Source organism: Cyprinus carpio, chromosome B10 (genome assembly GCF_018340385.1).
Source record: "Cyprinus carpio isolate SPL01 chromosome B10, ASM1834038v1, whole genome shotgun sequence".
Classification (NCBI taxonomy): domain Eukaryota; kingdom Metazoa; phylum Chordata; class Actinopteri; order Cypriniformes; family Cyprinidae; genus Cyprinus; species Cyprinus carpio.
In genome coordinates this window covers 20,585,203-20,601,841 of record NC_056606.1, presented here as the reverse complement: position 1 = coordinate 20,601,841, position 16,639 = coordinate 20,585,203, and the positions used below count along the sequence as shown (strand labels likewise).

Below are 16,639 nucleotides of genomic sequence, written 5' to 3'. Positions count from 1 at the left end.
AGCTTTTACGGGTTTGGAATGACATGGGGGTAAGTGATTAATGACAAAATTTTCATTTTGGGATGGAGTATCCCTTTAAAAACTAAACCAAACACTATTAATAATGTGTTTACTTACATTAAAATAGTCAGATTTAAAAATCTAACCTTCTTAAAGTCCACAAATAAAAAAATGACTGATGACAAACTGTGATGTTGGCTTGACAAAGTCAGGTTCTGAAAGTTTACAAATACTTTGAAAAAGTTTTTCTCATAAAATGTTACTAACATGTTTTAACATGATCCGTTAATGACTGCTAGCAAGTTTTAACAAATTGCTAACATGTTTTGGCAAGTTGCTAACTTGTTTCAACATTTTGCTATGATGAATTAACAAGTTGCTATATTTTATATTTTCCCTGCAAACACTAGAGCAAGTGTAATTTTCAAACATTTGAACAGATAATTTCATTTCATTATAACTAGAGTAGATCTGATGATGAAATTAACTAACTTTTCTGTCATTTTTCCTTTGAAGGTTTAGTTTCATTATCAGTGTCTCTTTACCCAATATGTCACATTTCTTGTGGATGCAATCAAAAATGATGCACCTGTCTGAACCACAGACTTAACCTCCAACTCTGCTCCAAATACGACCACCGAGTGCTGTACTCGTCTCAGGTTGCACAGCAATTTCATCAATATTAATCGGAGGGCAATAAAAATGACTGATGGCTGATTTGGCCCACAGGCGGCCAGCTGAAGAGCCCCTGGACTAACACTGTTTGGTTCACTAATATAACGTAAAAAGATTCTGCGAGAAAGAAAAATTACAAATGGGATCTCTTTAAAGTAGTTACAGCATAGAGAATCAGATTTTTCTTCATCTTTTGAGATAGAAGAGTTGAACTATGAAATCAGAGTAAATTCTCGAGCTCAAAACTCAAAAAGAATTTATTAAAGCCAAGCTGCAGAAATGGCTCACTCTGAGATCCTAACAAATCCTCAACATATGATCACCTATTTTATACATCCAAAAACTCAATTTAAAACATAATATTGTATTATAATGGTTTTCAGAGCATATGGCCCCAATTGTTTCAGACAAAGTTGGTTAGATGAAATAAATGAGAACTTAATTAATCCTCCTAAACAATGAACACGTACACACTGCAGCTAAATTCAGTTCACCCTTTAGTTATTAATCCTGGTCAGAATTTACAGAAGTGACAACCGCATTCAACAACTAAATTAACTCCCAAAAATTTTTTGTAACAACCACATTACAGAAATTTGGGAATAATCCACAGGGAATGAGATACTTCTTGACTTAGTGTTGCCAGATCTTGCTATAAAAAAATACCGAACCCAAACAACAAGCCAAAAGATGCTTAATAATAAGTGGACACGGCAACCCTTCAAGAGCGCGCTCTGCAAAGCAACCTTTCAAATATGTGACCCCGGAGCACAAAAGCAGTCTTAAGTCGCTGGAGTATATTTGTAGCAATAGCCAAAAAAACATTGTATGGGTCAAAATTATCGATTTTTCTTTTATGCCAAAAAGCATTAGGATATTAAGTAAAGCTCATGTTCCATGAAGATATTTTGTAAATTTTTCACTGTAAATATATTAAAACTTCATTTTTGATTAGTAATATGCATTGTTAAAGGGAAACTCCACCCCAAAATGAAAAATACCCCCATGTCGTTCCTTGTGTGTCATCCGCGCCACAAGGATGCACTGTTTTATTTCAAATCAAAGCTAAATATACATAGAAACCTTTTATGGACCTTGACACTGTTAGTTAGCCTCCAGGTTTTCTTCCAAAATATCTTAAATTGTGTTCCAAAGACGAACAGAGCTTTTACAGCTTTGGAACGACATGGGGGTAAGTGATTAATGACAAAATTTTCATTTTGGGGTGGAGTATCCCTTCAAGAATTCATTCGGACAACTTCAAAGGTGATTTTCTCAGTATTTAGATTTTTTTTTGCACCCTCAGATTCCAGATTTTCAAATAGTTGTATCTCGGCCAAATATTGTCCGATCCTAATACACCATACATCAATGGAAAGATTATTTATTCAGCTTTCAGATGATGTACAAATCTCAATTTCTAAAAATTGACACTTAAGACTGGTTTTGTGGTCCATGGTCAGATATTACTTCCAAATATTTGTGTACTATTCCTTTGGTTAAAAATAGCAGATACCACAAGACAAAAACAAAACAAAAAACTTTACTATGGTTACAACGCTTCTGTGTGTTACATTTTCATTTAACCAGCTTTGTGTATCCAAATTACAATGCAAGAAATGAAGGGAATGAGATGCATCTTGACTCAGTGATGCCAGATCTTGCTATAAAAAACAACAAATAAGAACAAGCCACATAAGCAACTTAAATGCAAACATTTTATTGTGGAAATAAGCCACATACCAAAATATAACATCCTGCACCTTCCAACTTTATTAACTTCATAAAATGGATTGCTTTATGAGCCGAGCCCAAACAACAAGGCAAAAGATGCTTAATAAGCATTGCTTATAATAACTGGACATGGCAACCCTCCAAGAGTGTGCTCTGCAAAGCAACCTTCCAGATATTACTTCCAAAAAATATCACAAACCAAAAACTTACAAAAAATTACTTTGTTTAAAAATTGCAGGTATCACGAGATGGAAAAATGTTTCTATGGTCACCATGGTGTCAATCATCTGTAATTTAGGGGATTCACTTCTGTATCACTCCTGAAACTTAACAGTATTTACGCAGCCAATAAAAGTGCAACCAACTACTTATTCTCCGCCAATAAATCACGAGGACAGACCTATCAAATGCATCAACAGCAGGTCATACAGCCTGAGCAACCTCCCATTTTTAATCATGATCTCCCCTTCAAATAGCGTGGAGGTCTGGTTGACGTGTGGCCGAACAGAGCAGATACAGTTAGCAGCTTTATCTGAGCTTTTGAATCAAGACCTCAATGAGCTGCGAGACTCTGAAAGAGCCCTTCACTCAAGTGACTATTAAACAAAACAGCAGCACTCTGTCATCCTCAGTGCGAGGCTTGACTGAAACAATGCATTACACGCACCCGAGAATTACCCAATTGCAGAGATAAATGACACTGTTTTGAAACAACAGAGAGGAAGAAAGACAACGAGACAAGAAACAGAGAGAGCAGAACACACAGAGGGTGAGGAGATACTCTCAGTGCATCAAGAGCAGTTTGGCTGTTTTCACAATAGAGTGTCTGGTGCCGACCCGAGTTCATCTGACCACACAGTTTGGTTGGTTTGGTCAATGGGGCACAACCCTAAAATGTACAGTATCTATCCCCAAAGGGTGCCTATTAGTACCTTAAAGGGACAGTTCACACAAAAATTAGACTTCTGTCATTCTAAACCTGACTTTTTTTTCATCTGTGGAAAGTAAAAAAAGATATTTTCACAGTGGGTTGGTTATTGTTAAAATCTAAAATCTAACCATTTTCGGTAATTGAAATAAAGCTGAAATAAAATATATTATTAAATTGAGAGCAAATCGATTTTGAGCCTGCAAGCCTCAAAATGAACTCAGACAACCAAATTCTGTCATGACCAGTTTATCTGATTTATGCTATTAATATAAATGTTATAGCTCGATACTCTTACTGGTACTTTAAATAAAAACTGAAATTAAATATAAATATTAAATGAAACTTCTGTCTTGGCAATTAAATGAAATAAATAAGTTGAAGCAAAATTACAAAAACTAAGCCTGAAACGGAAATGAATTAGAGGTATATTATAATAACTATAATAAAGATAAATAGAATACAATAAATAAATAAAAAATTATAATAAAAAAAAAACTTAAGCTAAAATGAAAATGAAAACTGATCAAACAAAAATAAAAGCTAATTTAAAATATTATAAATACTATAATTGTATATAAATAACACTAAAATATCTCTGGTTTGGGTCAAAACAACAACAGATCCCACTGACTTTCATTATATTATGAACAAAATATTTTTCAAAAAGTCAGTCATGCAGGTCTGGAAACCCATGGAGGTGGGTAAATAAAGACAGACACCATTATTTTTGGTTGAACTATTCTTTTGAAGTTGCAATTTACTACCTTTAGATGAAAGCAATAAAGCCTAATTTGAGGCATAGTAATAAAATGTCTTTCTTTTTTGCCACTAGTTTGAAATTGCACACACAGACGCTTTTCTGTACACGTCTTCATAATGTTACTCATCGCTGTGAATCAGAGCCAAATAACACGTAAAAACTGAACTGTGGAGGAATTCAGACCAAACTACTTGCATCCTTCTCATCTCTCGCAATTCACCCACAATGCCCTGTGCACTTTAAGATTTTGTAGTAAAACTAAAGCCAAAAAAAAAAAACCTTTCAATTTTAGGTCGTCTCCTACACAGTTTTCTAGCTGGTAAAAAAAAAAAAAAAAAAAAATGCTGCTAATGTTCACAATAGCACTCGCATTACCACACAAAAACACAAAAATATATATAAAAAATCTTTTTTTCTTTTTTTCTTTTTTTTTTTTTTTTTTAAACAATTATATATATATATATATATAGATATATTTATATATATTTATATATTTTTTTTTTTTTTTATATTTATATATATATATATATATATATATATATATATTTTTTTTTTTTTTTTTTTTTTTTAAACAATTATATGAGTATAATATAAGTAATACAAGTAAAAAAAAATCTAAAAAGTTTGCATATGTGACCCTGGACCACAAAACCAGTCATAAGGGTAAATTTTCTAAAATTGAGATTTGCTGAATAAATAAGCATTCCATTGATGAATGGTTTACTAGGATATGACAATATTTGGCCGAGATACAACTATTTGAAAATCTGGAATCAGAGGGTGCGAAAAAATAAAATCTAAATACTGAGAAAATCGTCTTTAAAGTTGTCCAAATGAAGTTCTTAGCAATGCATCTTACTAATCAAAAATTAAGCTTTTATATATTTACGGTAGGAAATTTACAAAATATCTTCATGGAACATGATCTTTACTTAAAATCCTAATGATTCTCGGCATAAAAGAAAAATCAATTTTAACCCATACAATGTATTTTTGGATATTGCTACAAATATCCCACGCTACTAATGACTGGTTTTGTGCTCCAGGGTCACATATGTGTTTTTTATTGAGTATCATATTTTATACATAAAGCTTTTATGGCTCAGATAGTTTGATATAGTGAAAAAATGGAGGGAAAACGCAGAAAAAAACTCAGTTTTATTCAGAGGAACCAAATGAGCAAAAATATGAAATATGGTGCAGTTGCTGATATTTATATGTTCTGAAGAAATTCTGATAGCTTGTAATGTAAACCAATGAGATCTTTGTAACAGTATTGCAGATACTTACATAAAATGCATATAAATATCAGTTGTCAGTCTAAATCTCCCAATAATATCTCTTAGTAAGATGATATTTAAATACTTAGTTTAGATCCTGTTATTAATTTGATGCCCTTAGAAATTTGTGTAGAAATATGATACAGTAGGCTTTATTGGGTTAAATATGCAAATAATCTGCAAATTGTAGCCAAATAACATAAAATGAAAAGAAACCTGCAGGGAATCGAACTCAGGTTCAGACCAAACAATCAAACCAAGTGTAAAAACAGCCATCGAATGCAGAAACACACCAAATCCCAAACGTACCGTTCAAGACAGACACATGGGCGGCTCGAAACAGGCAAGAGTCACATGACACATGCAGTGGTCCAGTGCACTTCCCATACTGACCTTCAGGTCCCTGTGCACTATGTCATGTTGGTGAATGTGATTGACACTCTCTAGAATCTGATGGATACAATGACTGCAAAGACAAGCAAGACAGAAGGGAAAGAAAAAGGAAGGATGAGAGAGGCGTGGCGGAGGAGGGGAGTTGAGACCGGGAAAGGAACAACCCAGATAAGAGAGACTGTTTGATAAGAGGGTGATGAAATGAGACGAGTGATAACAGTGCCTGATGTTACACCACCCAGAACAATAGCAGCGCAGCTGGGCGGGACGCATCATTTCCTGTGAGGGCGCTGCCGATCACACGTGGGATGGAGAGATGAAGGGAAGGGTGGATGCTGAAGATATGGAAATGATCCGTGTGTGTGAGTTTGTCTGGGTGTTTGAGAGAGAGTACGGCTGCTTTCTGAGATGCATTTGATATTTTTAACACACATATCTAATACAGGCTCAACCGCTGAGTCTGACCCGGAAACAGTGTGAGAGCGTTTAGGGCCAGCTGGGGCAAATGTCACTTGTACAGTACATTCAGGCCAGTGCTACTGAAAATTGTACATTTGTTGGTGCATCATGTAAAACGTTTGGTTTTGTGTCATGTAATCTCCAAAAAGAATGTTTCAGAAGAATTATTAAGAAAGTATTGATAATTACAAACCTATCAGTCATGTGCTCATGAATTAATTAGTTACATTACAGCTGAATATTTCCAGCTTGTTGCAAGTTTTCATTTTGCAAAAAAAAAAAAAAAAAAAAAAAATTAGATACATATTCAAATAATAATAATTTTGTAAATATGTTTTATATAAAATATATTCATTATTTGACATCAATATGTGTTTTATATTTAATATAAAAAAATACAATATATAAGTTTGGGGTCAGTATTTTTTGTTTAAAAGAAGTTAACATTAATAAATCAGCAAGGATGAATTAAATTAATCAAAAGTGACAGGGAAGACATAAACAATAAAGACCATAATATTACAAAAAGTTTTTCATTTCAAATAATGCTATATATGTGTAGCATGGCATATATCAGCATTGCATCACAGAAATAAATTACATTTTAAAATATATTCAAATAGAAAACAGCTCTTTTAAATTGTAAAAATATTTCACAATTTTTCTGTTTTTTTTTTCTGTATTTTTAATCAAATCAGCCATGGTGAACATAAGAGACTTTAATCATTCTTACTCACTCCAAACTTTTTAACAGTAGCATACTGTATACATTTATCTAAATTTATTTAATTAAACTTTTTTTTTTTTCATTGTTGGCCCCTGAATCATGTTCCCTAAAGCAACTGATCAGACTTGTAAACAATTAAATGGCACAGACTTTCTTTTTACTTAGGCAATCACCTAGCAACAGCATAGTAATGTGAAGAAAACAGTAATTTTCTTCAGAAAGTGTGAACATGTAGTTTCTAGTGCTATGGAAACAGATCGAACTCAAATAAAGCACGTGCGACGCTGAATGTTAGCTGACACCGTAATTATGTGCGTTAATTAGAGGCCTACTTTCAGCCATCGCTCTAGTGGAGGCAGGTGGAGGGTCTGTGGCCCTCGGGAGCGGATACATTTCACCGTCCTGACAGCATCGTGACATGTTTCTACCCACGAAAATGGCTGATGAGCTCATGGATTCCAGTAGTCTCAGCGCTCGCCAGCTCTTGTGTTTCCTCCCTCGGTAAGTATCTCTCGTTCTGTTTCTCGCCGTATCTCTCACTCCCACATGCAAACCCACACAGTCAAATTGATTAAAGCTTTTCTCCTGAGGGCGACTGCAGTGTGTGTGTGTGTGTGTGTGTCTGTGAGAGGATCTGATGCAGAGAGGAAAACAGGAATAGATGGAATGGAAAAAAAGAAGCCAATGGGAAAACCGGAGGAGAGGGACCTGCAGCAGAGAGAGCTGCCGCCCACGCTTGCCGCCTCAGCGAGACACTGCCTCAAACATTCAACAAGCCTTTTAAACAAAATGTATTACTTGAATGATGTGGACAAAATTATTACTCACATGTTATACTAGAATATGTGCAAAACACACACGTTTATCTGGTTAAAATGTGTGAAAGAGAAGAAGAAAGCAGTGTGGATGGGGAGGATGGAGGGGAAATGGACAGGACAACAGGAGAAGATGGAGACTGAGTTTTACCTGGCGTCAGCTTCACTGTAATATTCTCTGGCTACGATGTCTTCAAACAGCTCTCCGCCCGTAACACTGCAGGACAGAGAGAACCGGTAACCATATTCAACTGGGATTATTCAACTTCAGTTTGGTGCTTTAAACTGGCAAACTGTGCATTCATATTGCAAAAGCATTTGCAGCATGGCATGGAAGAGAAGAAAAAGTAAAATAAAAGGTCAAATAAGAATGCAAACAAAACCAAAATAAATAAATGAATTAAAATAATGAAATATTAATCAAGTAAAATGTAAAAAAAGTAGTAACAATTTTTTTTTAAATGTAATACTGATAATATTAATTAAATTAACTAATACTAAATAAATACATTAATTAATTATAATAAAATAATTAACATTTGTTAAAAAAAAGTTTATTAAATATTTGGATTCAAACAAATATTAAATAAAATAAAAAATATTAATAAAATAAATGAAAAAACTGTTAAATTAAATGTTTTAAATGAAAAACTATAAATAAAAAATAAACTAACTAAATAAACTGCAATTTTAATAAATTCAAATATTACATAAAAAATAATAAATAAAATATTAATTCATGTAAAACTAATAAATCTAATAATAATAATAAAAATACAGTAATTAAATGAATAATCAAACAAATCTTAACATTTTACATTTTAATACAAATAATAAAAAATACAAAAAATTAAATTAAATTAAAAAAAAAAAAAAAAAAAAAACAAGGAAATAGCAATTTAACCAAAAGGAATAAATTAAAGGTGATTTGTGTTATTCAGTACTTTTTTTCTTCTATACAATTATTAGCATAAGAAAAATACTTTATCCTGTGCTAGGTTAGGTCTGGTTTGGTTGACTCCCCTGAAGTGAAAACAGCATGAGAACAGATTGACACAGCAACACTGGCTCAACCAATGGTGCAGTCCTTAATTATACTGCAGAGATCACATACTTCACTTCGTAAGCAAATTAAAGTGCAAATGTATCCAATTTATCAAATAATGTATCAAGAAAAGAATAAAAAAATAAAGCAGCATTTATTAAACAAGTACAATTAAGGAAGATAAACTAAAGTCAGTGTGGCAAAGCATGACAGAAAAAATAAGCAAAAGAGAGAGAGAGAGAGCGAGAGAGAGAGCAGTATGGACGGGGGAATCCTCTAGAAGAGAGAACACTGGGGCTTCGGGGGGGAAACCCCTGCTGCAGGATTTCTCTTCGGCTGGGCAGCCCAGCTCTGTTGCTATGGAAACTGGCTCTCGAGCGAGCAGGAGAGAGAGAGAGAGAGAGAGAGCAAGATATGAAGAGAGATGCGAGAGGAGTGGGTGGCAAAAACAAAGCAGAGAGAGAGAGATATTATGCGCCATATTATATGGAAGCACTTACAGGTCAAATAAGAGGTAATGGAAGCCTTCCTCTGATATACTGTCATGGAGCCGCACTGCATTAAAGAGAAAGAGAGTAATAATATCATGACACTTTCATTCGCCATTCCCTCAAACAGCACAATTCAAAGAGCAGTTTTATGGGCTGAAATCAACAGGCTTGCTTTCTATATTAATGCCCCTCAAAACACCTGCGTCCTGAATGATGGATTTCACACTGATTTCATCATGAATGGAGAAGTTTGGGTTTATTTGAGAAACTGACTTTAATGGACTCACCGATATTGGGATGCTTGAGCAGACGGCAGATACGGGCTTCCCGTTCCAGCTTCTGGTGATCTGGGAAAAGATTTGGGTCTGTGTTAAGTGTCATGTAATGGAGAAATTGCAGATGGAGTAATTAAAAGTTAAAAAAGTAATAAATTAATAGTTTGCACAAATCTTTTGTGTGATTTCATGAACTTTGAGGAAGTTTAGTTACTATGAAACCATGTTAGCCCTTTCAGTTTCACATGAACTTTAGTTAACCACAAATTAAGAAACCAAAATATGCCAGATTAACAAGTTTTTCAGTGATATTACCGTTAACTAAAACTAAAACCAAAACCATACAAAATCTAATAAAAATTAACTGAATAAAATATTAAAAAACTATTTCTGCTATTTGCAAAGGCAACATTTCTTATTTTCATTTAGTTTAACTTGAAGCACTAAAATAACTCAAACTAAATACTGTAAATAAAACCAATTAAACCAACTAATTAATAAAAAAACTATACAGACCATTAAAAACTTGAAAAAAATAAAATAAAATAAGAAAAAACACAACAAAATGACTAAAACTTTAAAAATAAAATAAAACAGAAAATATAAAAATAAAATCTATTCTGATATATTAGCAAAAACTACAACAGTTTATCAATAATACTAAAATAACAAGATATATACACACTGAAATGTCGGACAGAAAAACATGAAATAGTAAGTTGGCACTGTTTTATGCACAAGGGTTTGGTCCAATCGTGACAATTTATTATCATCATCATTATTTTATCCCACCCACACATCCTTCTTCCATCAGCAGAAAAGTCTTTTCAGTATGAAGAAAGATTATGAAAACCAATGAATCGTGCACAATATTTATAAAGACAGTAAACTGGATCAAGTTAGCGTTCACATTGAAAAAAGTGACATTAAAAGTGCTGTATTTGAAAGTAGTCTCACCAAAGCTACATTTAATTGTTCGAAAAACTACAGTAATTAATAGTAAAATTATGAAATATTATTACAATTTATAATAACTGTTGTCTATTTGAATATATGTTAGAATGTAATTTAGGGCCCTATGAAATCCGTTTATTTTTTCCCAAATTCCATTTTATTTTTTTTAATTCCGTTTTTTCCGTTTTAATTTTTCTGGATTCCGTTTTTTTAGTTTAATTTTTCTCAACTCCTTTTTATTGGTTAAATTAAATTGTATTAATCAAAAATCATGTCTAATTAATTAAAAAAATAAAACATACATTTTCACTTCAAAAAAAAAAAAATTTAAAAAATTAAATTACAAGTTCACTACCAAATTAAATTATTTTTCTTCACCACAATATTTATTATTACCACCATTATTCTTTTTATTATTACTACTAATTAAATAAATGCATAAAAACAACTTAATTTATTAAATTTTTTTCTCAAAATGGCCTCATGAATTTTTTTTTAATTATTGAAAATTAAGCAAATTTTATTTTTTGGTAAACAAATGGGATTTACTATTAAAATTAAAACATGGAAGAAATGTTGTGTGATTATTCCTTTAAAAAAAAAAGTGTGTGTGTTTTTTATTAGTAGTAGGCTAAGTACATTCTGCTGAACAACAGTAATACATTTCTGGCAAATACTTGTCTTTAAATTAAACCGGACTTTTATTTTGACAGGTTGCCGTGAATACCTGTACAGTTCTGTGTATGTGATATGAAGCTAGTTTTACTCAAATCAAACGGTCAAATGCTCATGAAGTCACTCTCAGAGCAGTTCTGGGGATGTTGTTCATGTGTTTACGTCTTAATTTAGAGAGACGGCAGACGCTGAAATCACCGCGAGCGTCACGCACACTTCCCTACGTGTGTAATAAATGAAAAGCACTTTGGCACCATTCATTAACAGAGACATGCAGAACATTCAGGATTCATATTTAAATTGAATTTTCCAGCTTAATACTTACAGATATTAGTCCATATCGCAATTTGATTTAAGTGTAATGACCTACTTTTGATTAATTCATTCAAAATTTGACAAATTCCGTGACATTCCGCGTTATATTCCATTTTTATGACTGAATTCCATGATTCCGTCCGCGTTTTCTGCATTGCGGAAATCAAAGGGCCCTAGTAACTTATTTCTGTGATGCAAAGCTGAATTTTCAGCATCATTACTCCAGTCTTTCCTTCAGAAATCATTCTAATGTGCTGATTTGAGCTCAAGAAACATTTCTTATTATTATCAATATGGAAAACAGTTGTGTTGCTTCACATTTTTTGTGGAACATGTGATAAATTTTTTTCAGGATCCTTTGATAAATAGAAAATAATTGATTACTTTCAAAGAATTTATTTGCAAGATCTTTATAATATTATAAATGCCTCAAATGTCAGTTTTGAACAATTTAATACATCCTTGCTGAACTGAAAAAAAAAAAAAAACTAATACATAAATCTTGCTTTTATGTCTTTTTTCATGGATGGATTGTTCAAAAATGACACCACTATCTTAAAAACAGCTTGCATTTAAGTTGTCATCAAAGGATGGGATGCATAATGTTTGTGTTTAAAAAACAGAAAAACCTTCATAATTAATTTCACATCATTTGAACAAAACACACAAGCTTGTTATCATTCTGAAGGATTGTGCTATTTGTTTTTTTTCCTCCAGTCAAACAGTTCCAGCTCAATTCACACTGATCTCAGATCAGATCTAGTTAAAAGTGCACATTTAAAGCGGTTTGCACATCACTTCAAACACAACGGCAAAGGTCAGACTCGTCATCACGCAGACCACACGATCTACTGTAAACCACACGGCCAACCGGCGGCTGGAGATCATGCAACCTCTACTAGTTTGAGTCTGGAGCGAATCTGCATGATACAGAGAGACAGACGTGCACAGCCAAGAGGCCTGGACCGCTCGGGCACACCCCACGGAGGAAGCCTGCTGTTTGCCACACATGAGTCATACAGGAAAGAGGCCGCAGATCGTCTTCAGCACTTCACGATTCAGAGTCCTGATAAAAACACACGCGGCTGGCTGTCTATCATCCCAGCATCATTAAGTGTTCCCAAACGGACTAGTATGGATCACAGCTATTATCTGATTGTGATGTTTTCTTTTGATTTAACACAAAAAACACACAATACTCAAAAACAACAAACAGAAAAAAACCCAAAAACACAATACAATGATAAAAATTGTAAAAAAAAACAAAAAAAATAAAATTATGAGTGTTATAAAAGTAGAAAAACCATTCAAAAGTTTGAGGTTTGGAGGATTTTTTAATCATTTTTTAACTGAAACTGCATTTACATGATCAAAAATACAGTAAAAATAGCAATATTGTTCAGGGTTATTATCATTATTTCAGAAAAAATAATTTTCTTTTTTGTTACATGAAATAAAATAACATTTAACTGAAATAACATTTACATAAAATAAATAAATAAATTCAACTAGTTGTAAAAGAATAATTTAATTTTCTTTTAAGCTAGTTCGAAGTACTAAAATATCTAATACTAAAATTTGTATAATTTACAATAAATAAAAAGACATTTGAAATAAATTATAAAAATTACCAAAAACAACTAAATTACTAAATCTATAACTAAAACTAAAATAAAAAACATTAATCAAAATATTAATAAAACTATAATTGTATATGCATTGTACTAAAATAACATTTTTGCGAAATATTATTTCAACTTAAAAGAACAATTTTCTATTTACATTTCAAAACGTAATTTATTCCTGTGATCAAAGCTGAATTTTCAGCATCATTACTCCATTTTCAGCGTCACATGATCCTTCAGAATCATTTTAATATGCTGACTTGCTGCTCAAGAAACATTTATTATTATTACCAATGTTGTGCTGCTTCATATTTTTGTGGAAACTGATGATTATTTTTTTTAAGGATTTTTTTAATGAACAAAGTTCAAAAGAACAGCATTTGTCTGAATTGGAAATCTTTTATAACATTATAAATTAAATTAATATTTTGAGTGCTAGTATATAAGTCGACCTCAGGGAATATATAAAATTACATTAAAAAATGCATGTACAGTCAGTTTAGAGAACATCACTGTGGCCTCACTGCAACCCTCCCAAACAAACTCACACAAACACAAAAGTTGTCACCTGGAGCATTGTGACTGGTGTGAAGCTGTGAGAATGCTGACACCCAAACACCACAAAACACCTCTGCGGCAAAGTGCATCAGACCCTGCCGAGACTGACTACTGCATCACCAGACTACAGTCATCAAGCACATTATACTCATTATATTCTAAAATTACTGAGCATTTATATATTTCTCTGAAGTGATGATAATGATAATTAGTAGGGATGTAACGATAAACTGCGAGCCGGATTCAAATTGGTTGAGATGCTAAACAAATGTTAAATGTTATGAGTTTAAATGAATGTATGTCTGAGGGGAACTTACTGTCTTTAGAAAAGTTAAGATGGTATTTTTTCTTTTCATCTCTCCTCTGTATAATGCATATTAAAGTTAATAAGTGCAGTGCTGCTTTGTTTACAGCGGAAACCATGGAAACACTTTAAGCTCCACCTGCTGGCAGAGAGTGAATCTGCGTCTCATTCAGATATTTTTTATGTATAGTTTTACAAAACTGAAGTCAAACCATTCTGTTTTTGCTTCAAATTTCGAAATTATACAATCTAATTTAGATTAAAATCTGCTCATGTTGCAAGTATGCAGCATCTTTGTATGGATCATGATTAACATGCAGTGGTTGCCTCTAATGTTAAATGCAAAGAGCACACAAAGACTTATTCTGTTTATATGAAGAGATTTTATTTTTATTTATTATTTGATTTTGGGCTTGTTTCAAAATTTAAAGTTAGTTTTCTTATTTACATTTACATTATATTTAAATTTGGTTATTTAGCAGATGCTTTTATGCAAAGCGACTTTCAAATGAGGACAACAGAGGCAATGAAAACCAATAAAAGAGCAATGATATTTAAGTGATATATTATTATAGTGTTATATTTCATTTTCACAAAGAAGCGTGCAGCATTTTGTCCAAGCAATAATAAAAGGACACATTTAATTTATAATTTATCTTAAATCTCATTATGTAAAAAAAAAAAAAAAAGAAGAAAATCGTGAATCGAATCGAATTGTGTGTTGATTGAATCGTTACATCCCTAATAATTAGTCATAACACTCTCAACTGTCTAACATTTTTTTTTATTTAAAGGGATGTTTTACTGTACCGATAAGACATTTTGTAAATTACCTCCTGAATCCCATCAATGTGTATATTAACTGTGTACATCAACTTACATTTCATAAGGGTTGCACAATAAAAAATAATTCCCACCAGAAATTTTGCACAATTTTGCAAAAATTTGCACAATATTGCAAAAAAAAATCAAAAAAAATAACACTTAAACAAAAAAAAACAACAAAAAATAATAACAAACAATAACAATAATAATTATTAAAAAATTAAAATACTGTAAAATAGAAAAAATACATTTTACACTAAAACTGTACACTTACAGTACTAATATTTTATTGCAGTTTTAGTTCATTCATTTTCAAACATTATACTGTTTTATTTTGTCAGAAAAATAAGAAATATTACTTTTTGTAATATTTTACCGTCAATGTTTTATGAATAAATAATTTTAGTTTGCAGCCAAACTGTAAAATTATAATACTAACATTTATTGTTCTCTTCAAGCTTTTATTTCCACATAAAAATTTTAATTACTATTGTAGTACTTTACAATAAAATAATGTAATAATGTAAAAAAAAGTTTTTCAAAACGAACTAAAAAAAAATTACAAAACTAACTTTTACGGCAGTCTTAATTTCTTCTAATTTCAAATGTTAAACTATCAAGCTTTTATTTTATCAGAAAACAAATATTTATAAGCTGCAAAAATAACTTGCATCAAAAACCCAATCAACTTCTTAAAGTCATATAGAGGGTGTAAACTGGCACTTAAAGGGATACTCCACCCCAAAATTAAAATTTCGTCATTATTCACTTACCCCCATGCCGTTCCAAACCCGTAAAAGCTTCGTTCGTCTTCGGAACACAATTTAAGATATTTTGGATGAAAACCGGGAGGCTTGTGACTATCCCATAGACGAGAACACTTTTTGTATGTGAAAAAAAATGAAGGCTCTTCTGTGTCAGCCGTGACACAAGGATACATTTTCAAGCCTCCCCGTTTTCATCCAAAATATCTTAAATTGTGTTCCGAAGACGAACAATGCTTTTACGGGTTTGGAACGGCATGGGGTTAAGTGATTAATAACAAAATTTTCATTTTGGGGTGGAGTATCCCTTTAAAAACTATATTATGACTGTTTATTATTATTAACATTATCTGATAGTCATTGATATTTAAATCACAAAAATCTTCCTAAATCGGGATATTCAACCAGAAAAAATATAGGCCAGGACTTGAGTTTATCTACTGGGAATTGATTCATTGTACATTTAGCAGAAGCTTTTAACCAAAGTGACAAATAATTCATCATACGTAAAGAACATATTCCAACAAAATACCCAGAATAACTAAACATAGGCAATTTTGATGCAAACAAATTTGGCAGGAGGTAAACTAAAGATAATTGGTGTTGCACACAGAGGAAGCCACAACCATATGCAATCAAATGCAACTGTGCTCACATTTGCATGGCAGGATAATAGGCCTGTCAGAAACAATTACAGCTCCAACAATCAATTTTATTGCTATTTATCCCAGCACTAAGCCATTATAATTGGAAACAATCACCGAGTCGATTGCCCCGATCAACCAAGTGCTGCATGTGTGTGTTTGTGTGTGTGTGGCACTTCAGGTAAATCCAGGTCAACTCCATACTGCATTGCAGGTGCTGCGATTATGCACATAAAGTATTCACAGCAAATCACAACTTCCCCAAAGCAGCTCTTGTTGTGTAATAAGACAATCCTTGTTGAGGAAGGGGCTGCAGCATCACTGGCTGCACTCTGCGTCAATCACTCCACCCAGGCCCCGCCCCCTCACGTTTGCTCCAGTTTCCACTAG

The 16,639-nt window shown here is 32.5% G+C and overlaps 1 protein-coding gene across 42 annotated transcripts in view; it reads right to left on the bottom strand.

The window, feature by feature from the left end:
• LOC109058922 (calcium/calmodulin-dependent protein kinase type II subunit beta-like) overlaps window positions 1-16,639 on the bottom strand; it is a 61,831-nt gene that overhangs the window by 38,402 nt on the left and 6,790 nt on the right. For 33 of the 42 annotated variants that reach the window (XM_042733162.1, XM_042733171.1, XM_042733185.1 and 30 more), the window contains exons 3-5: window positions 9,598-9,657; window positions 9,320-9,374; window positions 7,926-7,991 (exon numbers count right to left, since the gene is read on the bottom strand). In XM_042733162.1, coding sequence (XP_042589096.1) covers window positions 7,926-7,991; window positions 9,320-9,374; window positions 9,598-9,657 — 181 coding nt within the window. Of the gene's footprint in view, window positions 1-5,773; window positions 5,847-7,925; window positions 7,992-9,319; window positions 9,375-9,597; window positions 9,658-16,639 lie in introns of all 42 variants that reach the window. The other 9 variants (XM_042733161.1, XM_042733156.1, XM_042733164.1 and 6 more) reach the window with 1 other exon arrangement.